Source organism: Ursus arctos, chromosome X (genome assembly GCF_023065955.2).
Source record: "Ursus arctos isolate Adak ecotype North America chromosome X, UrsArc2.0, whole genome shotgun sequence".
Taxonomy (NCBI): Eukaryota; Metazoa; Chordata; class Mammalia; order Carnivora; family Ursidae; genus Ursus; species Ursus arctos.
The window spans coordinates 25,841,579-25,863,975 of NC_079873.1; the positions used below are offsets into that span (position 1 = coordinate 25,841,579).

The 22,397-nt window shown below is 42.5% G+C and overlaps 1 protein-coding gene across 22 annotated transcripts in view; it reads right to left on the minus strand.

Annotated features, from left to right (window-relative positions):
* DMD (dystrophin) overlaps nt 1–22,397 on the minus strand; it is a 2,358,181-nt gene that overhangs the window by 138,635 nt on the left and 2,197,149 nt on the right. For 18 of the 22 annotated variants that reach the window (XM_057310259.1, XM_057309646.1, XM_048213297.2 and 15 more), the window contains one exon: nt 6,667–6,728. In XM_057310259.1, coding sequence (XP_057166242.1) covers nt 6,667–6,728 — 62 coding nt within the window. Of the gene's footprint in view, nt 1–6,666; nt 6,729–12,388; nt 12,688–22,397 lie in introns of those variants that run through there. The other 4 variants (XM_026513443.4, XM_026513442.4, XM_026513445.4 and 1 more) reach the window with 3 other exon arrangements.

A 22,397-nucleotide genomic window follows, 5' to 3' on the forward strand; every position in this document is an offset into this window, starting at 1 on the left:
AAGAAGAGCTTATTTCTCTTTATTCTTTTATAAGCAGACTGGTTCAAATAAAGGAAGGACATTTATAACAGCCTTAATGTCTTCTATTTTGCAAATCTGAGTAAATCTCCACTGCTAACTTTGTCAGCTAGGGAATAAAGAACGTCACTTGAGATTCCATAGCTTAATTATGCTGATAAAGCAGTTTTATAAATCAAGCTAGGAGTAATGGATATTCCTTCGAGAACAGCAAACTAGGAGCCATAAAGTGTGTGCTCTGGTCTTGCCTCCTTATCTTCTACCCATATGTCAGGATGAATAAGTCAAAGCAGGCCTTGTGCCTCAGCCTGCTCAGGTCCAAAAAGAAAGAAGGAAACAGCTGCCCCATACCACTGGTACGGTAGCATTATTTTCCAAATCAAAAAACGGGAAGTATACTCAAGGAGATGTAAGGACAGATGATCTGACACTGAAATTAATACAAAATTCAGGTCATGCGCCAGCTAGAGACCTAATTCACAGCCGTGTAAGGATTAGATACAGTTATTTCTGAAAACTTTGCACAATGTCAAGTGCTACGCGAATGAAAGTACAATTATTATGAACATGATTAGCCTGTTATTCGCATCTTCCAGGCTGGTGGTGACCAAGAGAAATTGGAGAGATGGGCATCGCCTTCATGAGACCAAACCATACTCTGGCCAGGAGTTAAATTAAAACCAGACATTTAGAGATGGAAGATTCACTGCTCAACCCGCTAAATCAGAAATCTAAGACCAAGAAAAAGCAAAGGATTAGCCCAAGGTCGCACCTAAGCTGGAATCCGATTTTAGATAGTCTTTCTACAGTTCCCGGCATTATGGTAGGAGAAAATCAAAAGACAGAAGGTTTTAATACTTAAGGACCTGGAGATAAGAGACAAAGAAAAGAATCTGCTAAATATTGAGTAGTAGCCTAGTTGAGAACCGTTTACGTAATATGCTGAGAAAAGCATTCGGACAAGCTCCGGATGCAAAAGGAATTCACAGTCATTCAGAATCTGGCAGCTCGTAACCGGACAGCATCCTCCCGAGGGAACACTGGATGGAATGCAGAAAGCCCATCAATAGAGAGGGAAAGCTTGCAAACCTCAATGATATTCCCTCCTCTTGGACCAACTGAGGAAAGAGGTTCAGGATTCCCGTGGACTATTCCTAACTCAATCTGGCCAGCTGTGTTCATTTATTAATAATGCTATCCGTGAATCTTGAAGAAGCTCTTAGCCTCTTGACTTAACTGGGACTTAACTAGTCCTCTTAACTTGAACTGCTGAAGCATCCCAACAGCTTCAGACCCATCGGATCCTAAAACGAAGCCCTCATTTTCAATATCATAAAGCTCTTCTCAGGCAACAGACGCCAGGCTAAGGGCCACGTGTTGATGGACTGTCTTCAAATCTCCAGAGTTTTTAAGACCACTTTCCCTAAGATTTACCAAAACTTCTCATACATCCATTTTTTTTTCAAAACTGACAGCTTTCATAGCCTTTGGGTGGGCATCATGCTGGAGAGTGGGTTGCAAAACTTGGGCAACAAGTGAGAGGGACAAGATCCTTCTAAAGAATGCTAGAACTGCAGGAAAGGGTGAGAATCCAATCCTCCTCAAGAAAACCCCGGTGGGTAAAGGGGCTTCAATGCAGAAAAAAAGAAACTGGAATACGTGACACCAGCTCATACGGGGCATCTGGATTTGAGAAAATGGCCTGAAATACTCAGTTCACCTCCTCGAGCTTCACGATTTACTCTCTTTTCATATTATCTTTTCACCCACATGTCTCCTTTGCAAACTGCTCTTCCCGTCCTGCGCTTCCACTGTCACTAATGTGAACACCTCACGATGTAGCTCACAAGGGAACCATGGAGAGGACTACACGATTTTCTTGTATTTATAATTAAGAGACCCCCAGTAAGACAGACTAAGAAATACTTTCTTCGAGAATTTTTGAGCAGTACATATTGTGGGGGTGGAGTTTTTTAAAAAAAATATTTACTTAAACATTTTAGCGACGAACTTAAGAACCCAGACATAAATCGTGAGAAAAATGACAGGCTTTTTATCATTTAATGGCACTTCACATAAATCAGTCTTATATTAATATTTCAAAATAAATTCCGGAGCACATCACTATCTAACAGCTACTGATTTTGTAAATGCCTTTTGGAGCCTTTCAGAGTTATAGCTTTTGAATTGCCAAGATAACCTAATGGAACAACAATCTTTCCATTACATTTGTAAAGACGCTAAAGCGAACCTGAAATTCACCTCATGTATCGGCCATATTATTGCTTCTAAGAAATGATGAAGAACATGCCTTTTGAACAACAAATGGATGGCCCAGCGGGTCTTATGGGAAATATCTCAAGAGCATCCGTACTTGGTAAAAGCTTGCCTCACTCTGCCTGTAAGACACGGATGGGTGGCAGGATCTTCTCCCTGTTGTTTGTTTTCTAGAATGCGCAGTTTTAAAGATAGGAATGATTCAACTTTTAGAAATACATTTGTCTGCAGTCAGCCAAAGGTGCTTCTGGAAAAATTATGATCACAGCAAGTTCTGGAAACAACCTGCTCTACCTCAGCCCAAAGTAAGAAAAAAAATAAACAAAATTCATAGACACTTTGGTGCCATATCCTCATTATAAAGATAAGAATACTAAGGCCCATGTAAAAATAGATATGGGAAACTTTGGTTTTTGATATACCCGTCACCCCACCACACTGGGGGCAGTCAGAGAAAAATGCTGAAAGAAATTGTTTTCAGGTTGTTCTTATTGATTTCCTTCTTGTGAAAACAAAACCACGCTTTTGCCAAACTGTTAATGTTGCGTAAAAAAATTTCTGGAGACCTTCCAATCCTCAAATTCCTAATGACTGTCAGGTCATCACTGTGAACATTTACATTATTTCTTTATTATGCCCTGTTATGTATTGATGTGCAAGTCTGACAATTTTTCACCTCAGAACTTAGAATTTTTCGAGCTGGTACACAGCCTAAAAAGTAAGGGGAAAACACAAATATTTCTAACATTTGATGAGAGCTCACTTCAGAAAGCAGTTTTAGATCTGTTAAGAATAATTTGAAAAGAAATCTCTTTTTTTTTTTTAAACCAAAAAGTTCGGTATGTCTTCGCTACCACTAAAAATCTTTGGGTCTGCTTTTTTTGTGGAAGGACATGTTTAGAAACTAAAACACATGAGGTGATCTCCTGGTGTTAAAAGTTACCTGACAAAGCCAATGGGAATCGGGGTACTTAAACACCAGTTCTATATATGTATGTGTGACATGTGGGGGAGCTATGTGTGTGGCCATTGCTGCTTTTCTGTCACAGGTTCTCACTGGTGAATCGGTTACAGCTGTAGAGACACTAAGGAGTGGAGTAATGATGAAGAAACGTTTCATGCTAAGCCTCTAGTTGTAAGTAATATCCATTCATTGTAGAAAATCACAAAGAATGAAGAAGAAAATTACCTATCATACTATTAACCAGAGAATGCAAATATTAACATTTGAAGTAACATCCTAGCCTTCCATCAGGCAGTGCTCAAATGCTACTTTTTCCGTCCATCCAAAATGCTTTTGGCTTCTAACAGTATGCTAACCAGACCACAGGTAGAGGGTGCAGGTGAACACCCTCTGGGGACAAGGGACCTAAACAAACGTGTGTTGAACAGGCTGGTTGGGGATTTGGGCCAGTTCGAGAATGGAAGTCTTCTCGGAAGTGGGCATATTTAGGAGTGTGTCCTATTTCCTGCATATTATGAACCACTGTAGCTTCAACAGAGAGTGGCAGAGGCAGGAGAAGTAGGCTCCCCGCTGAGCAGGGAGCCCGATGCAGGACTCAATCCCAGGATCCTGGGATCATAATGGGAGCTGAAGGCAGATGCTTAACTGACTGAGCCACCCAGGTGCCCTGGTGAGGGACCTACTTCAGACCTATATTGTCTAAAACACTGAACACACCCAACCACACACCAGTCCTGCTTTCATGATACCTTTCGTGAACTGAGTGCAGATAAATGCTTCCAACCATTTATTCTGGAGCTCAAATTAGCAACTCGGACCTAAAGGGCTATCTTGTGAGGAAAAAATATAAGCCCCAAAACACTGGCAATTTTCGTTCTGAAAGCCGTAACACAAATTTCAACACCAGTTCATTTCCAATCGGGATAGCTAAGAACAGAATTTCAAAGGAGGTTGGAACTGACCATTTATTTAAAATGGCTACATTTTATGATATGTAAATTATCTCAATAAAGTTGACTTCATCAAAGAAAAAGTTTGTAATAAATGGGCTCTAAATTCCCTTGCAACTGTAGAATTCTATTATCTCCCAAAGTCAGGTGATCTCCCCAAGGTCAGAATCACGCCGGATTACCGGCTTTGAGTTTACCACCACATTTGAATTATTGAGAAAACTTCAGAAATATGATGATAAAAGGTGTATTTAATTCCTACTGAAGGTACAAACATCTATTTATTGATAGTTCATAATTAGCTTTTTTATCAACCACGTTTGTGGTTTCTCATTACAGAGCAATTAAAAGTAAGCCAGTAGAGAATACAATGTAATGAAACGGAAATATGGCCATGGTACATTACCTTTAGGTGAAAAAAAAGCTGATTATAAAACAGAACCATCCAACTTTTGTAAAAATGTATATTCAGAAAGAAATTTTTGAAGCTACCTACTAGATTATTAAATATTAGTTAACTCTAAGAGGTGGGTTATAGAGGATGTGTCTTATTTTTTGTTCATTACCTTACCTATAAACTTCAAAAATCTGAACAATTATTAATTCTATAATAAAGATTTTTAAGTAAAAGTAAATTCAAATATTTCAGCTACAAGTCACCGTGATTAGAGGTAAAGCATTACGAGTGGGCTGAATTGGTGTAAGCCCGAGGCTGTAATCAGGAGGCCCACAGATGAGTTCAAATTAGTCTCGATCGACAGATTTCTCATTTCTTTTGAAAAATCACAAGTCCTGAGAGCACAGGGCTAGGATGGCCTGCTCGCCCAAAAAAGCTGCTGCCTACATCAGATGAGGCCTCCATTCTCTCATCTGCCAAAATGTAAGCATGTGAGTTTTCCACCTGTGGTCTAGTCAGTGCAGCACTGTAAGCCAGAAACACTCTGTAAGAGCTGAAAATGTAGTACTTAAAGATTAGTTGATCCCAATTTTCCTCAAATTTTAAAAAAGTATTATGTACATATGTGCATGCATACACACACACACACACACACACACACACACACACACCACATACATACTGCTAAACTAAAATGATACCGTATTAATTGAAATGTACTGGATATCTCCAGCCAGTAGAATTGCAAGTGACATCTTTTGTTTTTCATGCTTTTTAATTTTTATTTTTTGGATTTTCTAGAAGGAACTAATTTCACATATAAATAGAAAAAGTCTGGGAAGGGGCGCCTGGGTGGCTCAGTTGTTGGGCGTCTGCCTTTGGCTCAGGGCGTGATCCCCGTGTTCTGGGATCGAGCCCCACATCAGGCTCTTCTGCTGGGAGCCTGCTTCTTCCTCTCCCACTCCCCCTGCTTGTGTTCCCTCTCTCGCTGGCTGTCTCTACCTCTGTCAAATAAATAAATAAATAAAATCTTTAAAAAAAAAAGAAAAAGTCTGGGAAAACAATTTTTTGACTAATGTCTCCTACCCCATTTCTCTATAATTTCATTAACCAATGAGAACCTATGACAGCAAGTCAGCAATAGCTATACACACACACACACACGCACGCGCACACACATGCACACACACATGCGTATACTCACAAATGTACAAAATTTGTTCAATCACCCTGATTCCCATGGGCACTGTCACATAACTTTAAACCCAAAAAGTTTACCTTATGCATTTTAGTCTGTAAATACGTCCATTCACAAAGAAGCAGACTTAAAAAATTGTTTTAGTAGTAGAGAAGACATATTTTTTTACTTAAAAAAAAAAAACTAGTTACTATGTAAGAGAATTCATTTCAGATTACTCTCCAAAGATCTAAAACGGTACAGAGTGGACTTTCATGAAGCATTAGGATTGATGTTTTCTTCTTATTTGGAGGCTGTGTGTCTGTTCAAAAAATTCCCACTTATGAGGGGGAAGAAAACTGACAGGCTCTCACACAAACACAAAACAAGACATAGTGGAGAAATCATTTAAATGTTCGAGCTGATGACATGACAGGCTTGGGAATTATAAGCACTGGAAAGACTGCAGAAAATTCCTACCACAATATTCGTGGTTTGGCAAAAGCGCTGTCTTGAGTTCACAGGGAAGAAATCAATAAGAACAACTTGAAACAGTTTTCTTTCTTGGTGGGAAAAACAATTGCCATAAATTGCAAGTATTTTTTTCTATCCTTTTACGCAGCAAGAAAAACTACAAAGACCTTTTGGCCCTCTCAGGTATATTGAATTTTCAGGAATCGATGACATTCTAAAACTTATTTTTAAAGAACCTCTGTGAAAAAGAAAGCTGTCAATTTTGGGTAGAAAGGTGTCGTTTTCACCCTTTAAACAATCTAGCGATAGATTTAGACAACCAACAACGTGCACACTACAAACTACTTTATCCTACTTTTATCCAAGTCACCTGTCATTTAACCTCGAGCAAACATGGCCGTGTCCTTACCTAAAGACTGGTAGAGCTCTGTCATTTTGGGATGGTCCCAGCAAGTTGTTTGGGTCTCGTGGCTAAAACAGAAAATACAAAGAGAGACTTTAGAATTTATAATGGGTAGTAAAGAAAAGGAGGAAAGAAAAAGATGGTTTGCTTCAATTTCATTCAGCATTGTTACTTCAAAGGACTTCGTCACACAGTCGAGAATGTTTCTTACAAGCAGAGAGGCTGCTACCTTCGCCCTCAAAGGGAAAAGCTACACGAATACTTTTTGGGAAAACAGAATTTGTTTCTTTGTGGCGGCCACAAGTCGGTTGTGCTTCTGTTGTTACAGAATGACTTGGTTATGTAATCAATAATCAAAAACCAGGATTTCTTTGCCTGTCCAATGTAGACCATTCAGAAAGGACACTGACAAGAGTTACTTAACCTTGTCAAAGAGACACAGGACATCGGTTCAATAAATAAATCACCTCACTTCTCACTGGCTTTCACCACCCTTGACATTTTTCATTTTTCCCTTATTCCTTCTTCTCCATATCCAGGTCTCAGAGCCACGATGACGGCATTTCACTTCGGCTTAAGGTCTAGCCAGTGCCCGACCAACCTATCCCACCTTCCCTCTCCCCATGACTTACTTCTCAAGTGCCTTTTTTTACTCGGTACTCCACACACCACTCCACCTTTTCCTATATTTACTTGGGCCTGAATGAAGCATTCACAGTTCTCTCCCATTTCTTGAAGTTCGGCTAAGTGTGGTTGCCAGCTATCAGCTCCCACCACAAAAAGAACAAAACACCTTTGTTCCTAATTCAGTTGCATGAATAAATCCAGGAGAGATAACCACATATACTTTTCCTTACTTTGGCCCATCTACATAAATCCCCATAGCATCCAATTTCCAGTTTGCAGGGATTACATGACGGGCTTTGATAGGGGAAAATGCAGCCCTGAGCACAGGTACTTCAGGAGTCATACGCACAGCCTGTTGCTATCTTCAGGGGAAGGGTGGGGCTGCAGAGAAGAGAAATCGTGCACGCGTGGACACTTCCAGGCGAGCGCCAGGTACAGAGGTCTCGCATGGAAAGAGGAGTTCAGGGAGGGCAACAATGTAAAGCGACCTCAGCACAGATTTTTCAATCCGAGGTTTGGATTCTGGCTCTGCGCCCTGCTAACAGCACATGCTGGGGCAGGCCTACTCACTTGGGAGAGTTAGGGATTTAGGTGACCAGCACGTTCTGGTGCTCCATGCATGGTTGCTTTTGTTATCATGTGGCCCCCAAATTAACGCCCACTAAAGGTGAGCTTTTTACTAGTTGCTGACACTATAGATGCGGGTCCACCTGCGGTAAGGCGGCCAAGCCTAAGACCCTTTGTAGAGAACAAAAAACACTTCATGTGAATTATCTGTTTAAAAAAAAAACCAAAAGAAGTTGAAAGGAAAAATACTTATTGTGGCTTGTGAAATACGATAATAAATGTCACAAAGCATGTGGAAATTCCCTGAACTGTATGCCTTCCAAGCCCATCCCCTCTGATATTTACCATCCGGTGATGGAACAGGGAAGACCCCGGCAAGAAAGTTCCAAGACAATGTTCACTTGCCAGGGGTCGTTTCAGTCTCTCCCAGACACGTTCATTTTGGGTTTACTCTTCCACAGAGACAATTCGCATTTGGGGAGCACAACAGAGGCTTCTCAGCCGAGGGAATGTACCAGAGTGACATCCAAGTCTTAAAGGGCAAGGAGAGCAGAAGACGCACTCACGAAGTCCGTGCTTTCGGGGGTTTTAGGAAGCCCCGCAACCAAGCTGGTTTCTGATGTGGAGAAGAGGTGGGCGGAACTGGTACTTGATATGCACAGCACAAGGAGGCTGCAGCTTGCAGCTTCATGGAAAGAGTGTTGCTCGTTCTCAGGTGTGTTTTAGCTCGGAAAGTGGCCAGCGAGGAAAGACCACCCTGCATTTGGGCCTCTGTCATTTCCCAAGGCCCTGCGTATGCGGACGCCAGGGAGGGTGGGAAGGAGAAGAGGGGGAAAGCACATGTATCCACACATATGGGCCCTTAATACACACAATGCATGTTAATAAAGTCCCGTCTCTATGATGTGTGGGAGGGCTGTAGCATCTTCAATAGATGGGCAGAAAACCGTCTGACTGAGCTGACCATCTAACCAGACAGAAGCACAGACCAGTGCTCTGAAAAGGCAGCATCTGTAAAGGACTTCAAACCGGAAGAACACAGTGACTTGAACCAAACGCAATTCCCAAAGAAAAGAGAAACTTGCGTACGAGGGGCAGGGGAATCCCACCCGGAGTGAATGTGAGCTCCGCGGAGCTGCCTCACGACTGTGGTCTACTGACATGTCTACCTTTGTAAGGAATTTATTCCAGTGGTCAAATTGTGAGAAGGATTTTCAAAATTCCATTCTCATCCATCAGTCCATAGCTCAACTGCTGTTTCCTTTGCTGGATGACAGCAGAAATTCTAAGCCCCCACATGTATCCCCACTTCACGGGTTATTAGATACAGGCCTTTCCAGGTGCTCATTTTCCCACTTACCTGTGATGCTGGGGGGGACTTGAATAACCTAGATAAATGAACCCAAACACATCCAAAAGCCCATTCTCTTTTACCTCCTTGCCCTCCAAAATGCAACCCTGTTCTTTGTAAGCAATGCCAAGTAACCAGAAAACAGATTTGTAATTTCATCTTTACGGTCTTAGTTTCACTTCAGCTGCACACCAGAACCAAGCAAGAGAAGTGAACACAAGTGGAAAGAAGAAAAGAATAAAGGGTGTGACTAATCCTCACAAATAGAAAAATCATCTCCTCATCATTCAATGCTAAGAACGATTGACAACCCAGCTCCAATGACTTCCGATTCTTCGGTAACTATAAGACGAACCAAATGTTCGCTTCACTGGATGTGGGTGTTTTCAGCGTGTGGTGAATTCACAGCCCTCGTGAGACATACTGAACCCCCAGAAGAGAAAGAAAAGATGAATATGGACAGTAAGCAACGGTAGGCACCAATCTGCGAGACTCCTGTCTACATCCTGCCTGACAGGACAAGCCCATTTTTGGCCGGTGATCAACAGAGATTTTACAGCTGTATTTATTACTCTGTGTCTGGCTTCAAAAACAGTAGAGAATTGTCAGTCACTCCAGGAGAAGCAGCTCAGGTCTACCTGGAATCTACAGGAAACCCAGAGAAAGATGCTGTGCCACAGAGCTGGTGGTGGGAGGGAGTGTGGGTGGCGCCGTTCTTGGTAAGTGTCTCTTTTTTTGTATTTCACTTTTCACATCGGAAACGCGCTCTCCATATACCGTGCCCAACCAAAAAGGAAACTCTGAAACCTGTTCACAAATTAGCGGGCACATCTTTGGTCAGTCCTCTAAGAATAGTGATGTTCGACGTAGATCAAAATTCTGCATTCCCGTTAACACAGAGACGAGAGCTTCATAAATAATCCTTAAAACGCTCTTTAAAGCTTTAAAACATGTTATTGATTTTGGCCCTGCTGGTTCCAAAGCCTGATATCAGACATGCCTCTCCGAACAGCCTTCAAACCCTGACTTCCCCTCCTTTTTAAATGTGTACAGACTACAATAATCTCTCTTTTCCCTTATATTTGGGGCCCTGATAGGAACCTGATGCAAATTAAAATACCAAATCACTGGAAGTGAGAAAAGACCCCGGCAACACTCACTTGTCAATAATAAGAAATTAAAGCATTTCTCGACTGAGCACAGGGCTGACCTAATTTCCTACCATACAATTTAAATTTTCTCTCACCTTCTTTAGTTTCAAGTAGTGTGCAAGGTTATTATAACTGCCTCAGAGCTGTTCCTGCTGTCAGTGCTGGAATAATCAGACTTATTGGAATTGCTTTTTTAGTTTCTTAAAAACAAACATTAAACACTTATAAAAAGTAACAAATTTCTACTTCTCTCGCCGGGGAAATGGCAGTTGCCTAATTAAAATAAGATTTCTTCTGCCACCACTGTTATTGGGTACTGAAAATATTCCAAACAGTTGCCTTTTTTAAAAAAAAAAATCTTTCCACTACTTCCCGGGGAGGAAACTAATCGCTATGCACCCGTATAAAAAGGTACCGTTCTCTTGCGATTTGCAGAGGATTAGAGTTCGGCTTCATATATAATCTGGAGCCCATTGATCCACACACACAAAATCATTTCCCTTTAATCTGGGGATCAGACTCTTTTTCTAGAGGAACCTTGGCATTTGCATGCTGAATGTTGAACTTGGCGTGCACTGCTGGAATACTGGCAGGGTGGGAATGGGAAAATATATTTAAAAGTTTCTGCTACCGTGGGGAGGGGGTGGGGGGCGGGTGTCAATCCGAGCATCAGAAATCCTATTCTAGTCCCCACTTCTTGTTCCCTGGGATATTTAACATTTTATTCTGTTTGGCTCAAGCCAGATGATTGCCTCGGTGATTGTGCCAGCTGTTACTTGTCCTCCCTCTATTTGCTTTTTGGGCTTAAATCCCACCCACCCTCAACTTTGGCCAAAGCAATTTCACTTCAGGGTCGTGTCCAATCCGAGATCAAACAACGCTGACTGAAACCAATTCCACGGTGATCAAGAGTCAGAGACCTTTCGCATAACCGTGTTGTTTCATTTGCTCCTCTAGCTTCTCCAAGAGCAACTGTATCCTGCAAAGAAGGGATGTGGCACAAGGAAATAAAAAAATCCAGGCAAAAGAGAAAGGGTGATGAGGGGTGAGGAGGAGAGGTGACAGGGATAACAAAGCAGGGAGACCAAGAGGCGCTTTCTGGCCAAGGAAGAATGTAGATTTCACTTAAAGACTTTGGGTCGCCACTTAAATCGGACGCACTTTGTTTTTCATGATGTTAAAGCATTTGATAATTAACATTATGCCTCCGTCAGGCAACTGCACCCTTTCAATTTCAGCTTCAAACTTAACTTCAAATTTAACGGAGATAAACAAACTGTCCTGTCCTTTTCGTTGCCAAGATCAGATCTGGAATGACAAATTTCGCTTAAAGACGAGCACAGACACCTGGAGAAACCCGAGAGAAGGACACCCAGAAATGATTGCACACTCAACCCCAGAGGGCAAAACAAAAAACCACCATGACAAAAACCCTTGATCCTCCCTCTATGTCAAATCCTGGACTTCTGGGCTTTAATTGCTTTTTCTCTCTTTCCTGATTTCTCCAAGTCTTGGGGCATGGAACGAACACAGTAGAAAAGCCAACAAGGGGAATGTCAGTTGGAATCCTCGGAAGAAATCAGGCAGAAAGTTGACCTTTTGGCACTCGCGGCGCAATGGAAGGTAAAGCCTCCCGCACCCCTTCCCTCCGCGAGGTCGGGCGACGATTTAGGAACAGCTTGTCTGGCTCTGGTCCACACAGCCCGGAAAGGAGCAAAAAGCTCCCGCGGCCCCAATCCCCGCGTGGGGAACGCGCTGTCCCCTCTGGGTACGGCGAGAAAGCAGCTTTTTCTCTCCGAGCCCATCCCAAAGCCAGAGAAAGGGGGCTCACCGCAAGTCCGGCGCCCAGAGGCAAGCCCCGGGGACGCACCTGCAGCGGCGCAGCAAGGACCCGCGGGGGAGGTTCCCCGACGCCCAGCAGCCCGGCGTCCCGCCGCTGTGCTTGTCCAAGTTTTGGCCACCCGCGTTTGCCCCCTGCTCGTGCCACAAGTGCACGGACTGCGGCGATCCGAGGGGGCCGTGAGCCACTTACCCTTTGAGCTGCTCCCTCATGGTTGCAAGGGCTCGGCGGTCGAAGGAAGGCGCGAGCGGAGAAGTGAGCTTCCCAGAGCTGCCGGGCTCCCCGAAAGTCGAGCGCCACCGCCGCCCAGGCTCGCAGCTGAAAGCACTGCGGAGGAGCCGGCGCGGGCAGGCAGGCGGGCGGGGAGGGGGCGCTGCAGGCAGACGGGGCGGGGCCGGGCCGGGCTCCGCCCCCACCTAACGACCTGGGAACCCGGGCTCCCAGAGACCCGGCAGTGGGGACTGGCCTCGCAAAACGGTAAGGAAAAAGAAAAGACAGACAGGGGAAGGGATTTAAGGTAGTCCTAGGAGCCTGAAAGCCCCACACCGCCCTGCTAGCACCGTCTTAAAACCTCCAGCAAGACTACTTGTTGCCTAAATAAATGACCTAGGTGCAAATGACCTCATTGCAGATAATTAAGCGTGTGGGCTCAGAGTTTTCTTTTTCAGAGAACGAGAGAAAAGAATCACAGTCAGAGTTCTTTCCCCCCGTGCCCCCCCAACCGCTTTCCCTCAATCTAAGATTAAAGTGGTAGGGCTGTAAGGACATGAAATTCAGGTTATGCTCACCCTGGGCTAAACGGGCTTCTTAGGAAGCAATTTGTACTTGTGAAACAGGGGTCTCAAAGTGGAGAAGGGCAGTATCAGCGTCGCCTGCGAACTTTTGATTAATCAGAATGCCTGGGTCTCAGCCCAGACCTTCTGAATCAGAAACAGCAAACCGAAGTTTGAGAACCACTGGTATAGGCTCTATAGAAAACACCACCACCACCAATGGTGTGGCACGGTTTGGTCTTTTGGTATTATTTTCGAGAAATCTAAAAGGAAACCATTTCCAATGGAACATTTTATTGAAAAAGTGGCAGGGCCTGGACAGTGCAAATACTGCTAATCTTAGAGTTTGCCATATGACGATGCAGGTTAACTATGCAAAACTATTTCAAGCCGGGAAATATTCTGGAAAGAAGAAAGCCTTCATTAGCACAGTAAGTTTTTGCAACCTTCACATAATATCTTCGATTAGAGTCACCCGAGTATTTTAAGATAAACTCCCTTAGTGGTTTCATTGTCCCTCTTTGTCCATTTATTTTGTTGGCCTGCTTTTCTTTTTATCTTCTTTCAACTACTTGCCTTTCACTCTGTCTTCTGGTCGATTCCTTCCACTTCAGTTTACAGTTGAAAACATGTCCCCCTTTTTCTTTTAAAATATCCTCTTTTTGGCTCAACATTTTTTCCCCGTAAAACGTTCGAGCTAAAAGGACTGTGGACATCAATCTCCCTTTACTGTCTGCTACAACACGACAAAAGGAAGCAAAAAATAAAGTACATGAACAAAAGGGAAAGGGGGTGCCAAGTTTCTTCATTCCCCTTCACAAACCAAATAAAAATGTAAACGTTATCACTAAGACTTGTGCATGTAGGTAGAATTGGTTTTGCTATTTTAAAGCAAATATAGCACTTCTGCTGGCATCTTGCCTCATAAATTGAGACTTATTAACGCTGTCTTTTAACAATTTTGAGCCAGTGAGTGGGGAAGGCAGCTTCTATTATGGTCTGAGGGGGGCACACTAGGATTCCCTTTGGGTGAGGTTGTGCCTTGGTCAAACTGCAGATTCTAGGTCTGCCCTTATCTTTGTGGGGGGAGAAGGATTAGTATTCTGTGATGAGGAAGTTGTGGCCTTTGCTATTAATCAGTGACTAATCTCTGTGTCAATGTGGCAAATCACTTAAATACTGTTTATGTTTATTTCAATGACACAAAGCTCACTGCATGGGCATTTGTACACATCAGAAATCAATCAGTTAAAGGTTTGCAACACCTGTGCTTTGTCATGCTTCTCCTCTCTTGTTATTTGTTTGTTTGTTTGTTTTACACTTTTAAATTACCCGCTAAGGATTCAGGCGTGCTGATACGTTTCTCTAAAATATAAATGCTCAAGTCTTTTTTTCTCACTGTTCACCTAGGAAACTACTAGGAACGATTCGTTGGACAACAAAAAAGAATGGAAAATAAGAAATCACTATTCAGATTTTTTCCCTTAAATTTGACAGATGGCAATCCTCAAAAATACATCTTTAAGTTCTTTTTTAGACTCGAGTTATAAGCACTTGAAGACTTGTTCCCAACTCTTGATGTTATTTTAGAAATTAAATACTCCAAGTATTATTAAGAAATGACTTTGGCATCACAGTAACTGTTTTATTGTCAGTTTCAGTTAGATGCTGAATTTTGCTTATTAGGAAAAGGCATTAAGAAAGTCATTTATAAATCTTCGTTTCATATATAAATTCTATAATGCTGCTATGTATGAAAATACATTGTTTATAGTAGCTGTCATTACTGTTTTGGCGTGAATCAGAGACATGAAAGGAACATAGGGCTCTGCCACCAAGAAAGACAAGTTGCAATTCTGACTCCAGAATTTACCATGAGCTATACCCGTGCCGACGGCATGGCTAGAATGTGACAGTGCAAGGACTGGACCAGGGAGTTTTGCTCCAAGGCCTATGCCACTCTAGTACGCTGCCACGGGGAGATGTGGCCTGTTTTATTGTGGGGGAAGATCTGTATTTTTTTCTTTTGTGCTCCTAAGCCATCTAACTGCTATCTGACAGCAGAGGAGAGTAGGTTTGCTACAAACAGGATTAAGGAAGGAATGAGAGTAAGGTGTAGGAACCGGCAACCCTGCTCTGTTCTCTGCCCTTCTCCACTCTGCTCTGTGCCCCAGGAGGTTGGGTCTATGGGGATGTCATCAGTCAGGTTCTCTGGCACCCTTTGGCTTCCTTTTGCTTTCAGCCAACGGGAGGCCATGAGGAAAAGCCTACAGCAGGAGATAAAGGGCAGGAGGAGAGAGACGTTTGCGTGTTTATTTCCCAAGCTCCCTCCTGTTGGCCTTGCACCTGGCAGTGGCTAAGTTCCTTGACCCACAGCCACAAGCTGGGCGGGCATTTCTACAGCAAGAGCATTTTCTAGGTTCTCCCTTTGCTCTTGTTCTTCCCCCGACGCTGCTCAGGTTTTTGTAAATAGCCTTTTTTAAAATATTCTTTTCAAGTACCACTTTTGAATGTACCATCTATTTTTCTCAGGATCCTGACCAAACAGGGACCCATCCAGTCAAAGCCACCCTCTGGTTTACTAAATTGGTTGCTGAGTGGGGACTCCTGATGGAGAAATAAGTTAACTCTACCTGTTGGAGCTGAAAAGAAGACTGGGTTCATTCACTGAGCAGCTCTTTCTAGAAGCCTCCTCTGTAGCTGCAAAAGGAGCCTCTGGTCCATTGGGGGTAAAGGCAAATCAACAATTATGAACGGTGATAACAGCAGGCGTGAAGGTAAAGAGGCCACAAACAGCTTTTTCTTTTCAAGAGCTTCAGTGGTCCCTTTGATCTTTGGGAGAGAATGTCAAGAGATTCAGTCGGTGGGCAAATTGAGAAGGACCTAGCGTGATGATCTAGAGTTTGACCTGTGTCCTGAAAGGTCGGAATGTAAGCACGAATGTGGTTCTTGCATATTTGTCTTTTAGAAAAAGCACTTGGGAAATGGAGTGGGGACTGGGTCAGAAGAGTCTGGAATTAGGAGACCAGATACAAGCGCACGTCAGCATGACGAGGACCTGAACACTGGTAGTGGTACTGAGGGGAGAGATAATAAGGTTCAACACTACAGGAGCCATGGCTGATGAGACGCGCGGATGGAAGAAAGGGAAGACCTAGGACCCTGGGCCTCAAGCTCGGCCACCACTGCATCTCACCACCCTGCAGTTCTGATCTAATTGGCCTTGGGCACTGGGATTTTTAAGGGGACTCTCATGCACAGCCAAGGTTGAGTCACTAAGCGTGGAGGAGTAATATGCACCGAGCCAGGAATGTCAGGTTCTGGCAGAAGAGGGTCAGGGAGGGAGCACGATGAGTTTGAGGTGGCGGTGTGACGTAAAAGGCAGCTGGACACCTGAATCCTGAGCTCAGAGGGAAGATGTCTGGATTGGAGCTATTGATTTGAAATGTCAGTGCTGGAGGGTCACGGGTGTGGATGAGCCCACGCTTTGGAGGGTGTGAAAGGCCGAGGGCAGAGGCCAAGCTGCTCCTGCGTTCCACAAACACATCCTTTTCCTTTTAGGCAGCTCGAAGTTCAGTGTTAGCCAGATTTTACCATTAGAAAAGGAGGAGCAGAAAGGGGAAGGAAAAAGACAGGCGAGAGTTTGCACTGGGCACTTGCCTTGGGAAGGCCCAGAGGGACTTCACCACCTCGAGGGAGGGCCCAGCTTCCTCTAGCTCTAAGAGTCCCCACCTGACCTGCTTTGTGTCCCGGAGCGCATCTGAAGTGTAACCCGCGTTGTTTTACAAAAATCATTTGGAATGTAGATACTCCTTCAGTTAAGCATCATAGATATTTTACAGTAAAATTTCAGCATTGGCGTATTTAGCAAACGTGTAAGGATTCTATGTTTCTCTGTGCAGAGCACAAGTATGAGCTGTGAACGCTGAATCGGACGTCCAGTAAATGCCTACAATGATGGTGAGTCACTGCCAGTTAGGAATGCCACGGAGTACTAATTAAAATATATGTAACAATCTCTAGATCCATCTGAAACCAGCATCTTCTGGATATAAGAATCTCCAGTCAGTTCACATTAACTGGTAAATGAAGAGGCCTCTACATTCAGACACAGAGTACTTCACACCCACACAAAAGCCTATTTTTCCAGGCCCTTCCCCTGCAGGGAGACAGAGTAAGCCAGGCTGAGGAAAGTCCTCTGAGCCAGCTGCCATCCAAACCAGAGATTTCACCAAACAGGCTCCAAATCAAGTTGAACTCGGCTTCCCTCTCATGCGGTTTGCTTTTAATAAGATTTTTCAAAGCTGCCCAGAGCCACCTATATCACACGGAACATCTGAGAAGATGTGAAGTTTAACATCTTCACTAAAATAAAGCCACACTTCATTAACCTCACGGGCCAGCGGTTGCTTCGCGGGAAGGAATTCGGGTACCTATTAGCCTGCCAGCTATGGCGCTGCCCCGTGTAAAGCAAACACTGCCACCTGCTAAAAATGGGTAAGTGGTTAAGGTGGTTCCAGCAGACGGACGACAGCATTCCCAGTCTACCTTAACAACGGCTCAGAGCTGTAACAATCTGTCTGCCTTTCCCAAAGGATTGTGCCAAATAACAGGAATTTCAAAACTAGGCAGAAATTCTGACACTCTGCATAATCTCCCTTCCTCTTCAGCTACAAATAAGGCTTTGTATTCGATTAGACTCACAGCAGGTGAAAACCCCAATTAGTGAATTCATTCTGGGGCCTCTTTCTACCTTCCTCCCACACACCAGTAAAAAAAATAAATAAATAAAAATAAAAATAAATAATAAGGCAAGTCTCAGTCTTTTCCAGATCACGAGTAAATTAACCCTTGTATCTACCCAATCAAACCCTTTAAGACATAAAGAATTTTCACAGGAAAATACGGGGATGTTGAAAGATCTGTCCTTCTTGACTTCATAATGGGGTTTACAGAAAATTCTATTTTGCTAGACGTTATTGTTTTCTTCAAATCCATAAATACTCAGATTTTCTGATCTAGAAATTACAGTTTTTCTTTCTACCTGAAAACTCACAAAGCCAATATTATCTAAAGAATGATTAATGGACAGTCTGCAGCAAGAGAGAATGATTTTTAAGTTATGTTCTTATTTTGGTATTTGAGATGAGAGAAAATATTAAATTTTAGTTTTCACAGTATGCTTTGGCCTTAGGAAGTGCAAAAGTCTATATTTCATACTTTGTAAATATTTATTTGTCAAAGGAAATTCATAATTGGACAAGAGTACAGGTATGGTTTGAACATTCAAAAAAAAGCAAGACAGCTTTAGTTCTTAGAGTGATTTACTTACACTTTGTCAATTGCTTCTCTGGAAATAATTCACAACCGAGTTTTATTTATGAGCATATGATTAAAAAAGAGCAGCTTTGTCTTTTTTAATTGTTTTAGTCCTGTCACTTTTCTTGAAACAAGTCGTAGGACTTATTATCCACAAGAAAACACTGAACATATATCAAATAGCAACGCGGCTTTTAGAAGTAGTCATTTGTTACTGTCAGAGGTTCATTTCACTTTGAGGCTTTTTAATTAAAATGCAAAATTCTACATACATGCCTGCCTAAATTACCCATTCTGAAACACTCGAATTTCATAAAAAAATGTTAAATGCTAATGTAACCATTTTTAATACTTATGACTTGGTTCTTAAGATTGGGGGGAGAAAAGTAAACAAAGGAATTACCAGTCAATTAAGCTAACAGAGAAGTCATCCTAAGTTGAAACAGGTAAGGAAAATTTAATATTCAAATGCTACCGACCAAAGATACCAGGGTTGTTTTTTCTTTTTTCCCCTCCCTTTGAGATGAGTCTCTACCAGAATCAAAAGCAGCTTCTTAATCTTCGGCAAGCAGAGCTGTATATTCTGGTAGAGGCACGAAGACGAGCAAGGCAGAGCTCCGGACCAATTCTGCCCCTTAGAGGCCACTTAACCCCTCTGGAGCTCTGTTGACTCATCTGTAAAATTCAGATACTACTGCATAGGGCCATCGTGGGGGTCAAATGACATAATGACTAGGAAAGCGATCTGAAGGCTGGGGGATGCTATGTTAATGCAAAGTAGCCTGCAGTTACGATTCCTTAAAAGAAAACCCAGTATGTCCAGGAATACTGTTGGGAACACAGCACAAAATAAATTCAGCCTAGACACTTTTCACTTGCCATTTTTAGACTGCTGCATGAGGGGAAATGAGCGCGCTCAGAGTTTGTCTTGCCTTTTTAGCAATTTGCAAAAGGAATCTTTCCTTCTTCTGTTTTTTACATCCAAGAAGGAAGCAAGTGGGTAAACTAAAGTGAGATTTTTTTTGCAAGATAAATCAGTAACCACAAGCCTGAGATAGGAGTAAAATTTACACCCTTTCAGTCTCCTTCTTGGGGGCCGAGGTGAAAATATCCATACTATTCACACATGTTAAAAGGTGTATTCACGTTCATATTGTCAGAGAGCAGCACCCTGGAGTAGTGAGAGAACCAGTGAATATTGGTTTTGCAGGGGCCAGTGGGAGAGAAAGATCCCCTCCACCCTAAGGGAGAAGTCCTCTCCGTGGCAGGCCTTCAACAGCAAGGATGTGATCGGAACTAGCTATAGAGGGACACGGACGGGATTCCGTAAAGGGGGAAATGGAGGTTAAAACCAATTTAACCACTTAATGATTTACCAAGGGCTAAAGCTCGTACTCCAGCTCTGGTTTATTTTTGTCAAGGCTTTTTTTTTTTTTTTTTTTTTTTTTTTTTGGAGATAAAAGGAAAATACGAAAGCAAGGGATTTTAATTCATTCACATATCTCCAAGAATTTTTTTTCATGTGCTGTACCTAGAATAAGTTTCTCTTGCGTATTCCCCTACATTCATTTCTTTAGTTGACCATGATCGTGATGTATTTCTTGGGTACACACATTTCTTTGCCTATCAAACTCTTTTCACTATTCTTTACTATTTGTAAAGCCTTGAAAATGTTTGGAGGATGGACATGGAAATAGTTTACGATTTCAGCATTGTAACCAGATTTCACTACTAAGGCCACCCAAATAGGGCATAGACTTTAAGGAGCTTAGAATCTAGTGGGGGGGGCAGGAGATAGACACATGCAGGAGGAGAAAACCCGGTATCGGATAGATTGGTAAGTACAGAAACGGAGACATAAAAAAGGAAGAAAAAGGCAAGAGTGGTTTGACCTACTGGGTTTAAGGAACACACATGCCAATGAAGAGTTAACTAGACTTAAATCCCCAGGTTTCATGCATGTTTTTGTTAGTATATGAAGAGCAGAAGCAAGTTTCCTAAGTTGACTCTGAGCTAATCTCTCATATTAATAATTTACTGAAGCACAGATTTTTAAATGTTAACATACTGCTGTGTTATAAAATCAGATTATCTTCTTTTTTGGAATTCAAAAAAGAATTGGGCCAATATTGGTTTTTGTATCTCAGGAAGGTTAATATTTAGAAAATATACTATCCCAGGGTGCCTGGGTGGCTCAGTCCATTAAGGGTCTGACTTTGGCTCAGGTCGTGATCTCAGGGTCTGGGATGCAGCCCTGCATTGGGCTCCCTGCTCAGTAGGGAGTCTGTTTGAGATTGTTTCTCCTCCTCTCACTCTGCTTGACATTGTTTCTCTTCCTCTCACTCTGCCCTTCCACTGGCTCGTGCTCATGCTCTAATAAATAGAATCTTAATAAAAAAGAAAATACTACCGTCCGCACTAGAATATCAAATCACATCCTTGAGTTACCATCAGGACTCTAGTGTGGGAATCTACATCCTCACAGGCTGAACTACCTTTAGAAGCCTTTCCTCCTATGATGGAAAGACAAGAAAAAAACTGGCATCACCTGTACTTGTAAACATTTTTCTTTTTAAAGAAAACTGAATTTGGAGTGGGAAGAAACAAGCACGGAGAAGAAGGTATGGGGCAGAATGGAAATGTATGCCAAAGAGACCACTACAATAGTCCAGTTAAGAGAGGATGAGCAAAATGGCTGACAGGGAGTGGGAGATACAGGCTTCCAGTTATAGAATGACTAAATCACAGGAAAAAAGTTCAGCAGAGGGAACAGAGCCCATGGTATTCTAATAGCATTCTCTGGTGACAGATGGGAGCTACATTTGTGAGCACAGCCTGATGTATAGACTTGTCCAATTGCTATGTTGAACACCTGAAACCCATGTAACCTTGTGTGTCAACTACACTTCAATTACAAAAAAGCAGATCCTTTGGGCTGCAAGTATCTTTGGGGGGAAAAAAGGCACAGAGAGAGGATGAAAGCCTAAATTAAGAAAGTAGCACTGGGAATCGGTGGTGAGGTTGAACTCAAGACAGGTTTACAGGATGCAATCAATTCTACCTTTCAACCAATTGGATGGGAGGGCTGGAGGAAAGGGAAGACTAGGCTTCATATCTCTGCATATACTATGTATGTATTTACATGTCGTATTGTTCCATAAAGGCTATCGGGCAACTTAGAAGAATGAATAACTTTCAAAAATGAATAGATAAAATCCAAGATGAAGAAAATGTAAATAGAATAAAGCATTAAGAAGGGAGGAAAAGTCAGAACACAGATTTGAAGATCATCGGGCTTGATATAGTTAGAAAAATTTAGTTATGCACACCCACCAGGATGAGAAAGACAGATGACACAAGGCTTGGGAGGGTGTGGAGCAGCTGGAAGTCTCCTGCTTTGCTGATGGGAATGTACACTGGTCCGACCACACTGGACAACTGGCCGAACACAGACAAGCTGAACACATGCAGATTGGATGACCCTGAAATGCTACTCTTTGATGTATTTCTAAAAGGGACATATATGTAGGTTCACCGAATGACACAGTTTAGAATGTTTCTAACATCATTCTTTGTATCAAGTGTCAAACAGCAATACAATATCTAAATCATAGCATATTCACACGATGAAATTTGATATAGCAACGAGAATGAGCAAGTTCATACGACACTATGGATGAATGTGAGTTTTAAAAAGCGAGACACATGTCTGATTCCATTTACAGGAAGTACCAGAACAGGCCAGAGTAATTTATGGTGTTTACATTCAAGAGAGTGGTTACCCTTGGAGGGTGGGTAATGATTGGAAGGGGGGGCCAGAGAACTTCTGGGACAGGAAATGTTCTGTTTCTTGATCGGGATGCTGGTTACAGAGGTGTGTTCAGACTGTGAAAATTCATTGTACTGTCTACTTAAGATTAAACCTTTTTCTATACGTCAGTATTTTCAATCCGAAGTTTTTGAAAAGGGGTTGTAATTTGGCTGTGGGCTTTCCGGATGCTGAAGCAAAAGTAAAAGGGTAAGAGGAAATAGCATCGAGTTTATTATTTGGATTATTGATAAGGGGAAAGGAACAGAATTCTTTAAGTGAAGCAAACCAAAATCCTGAT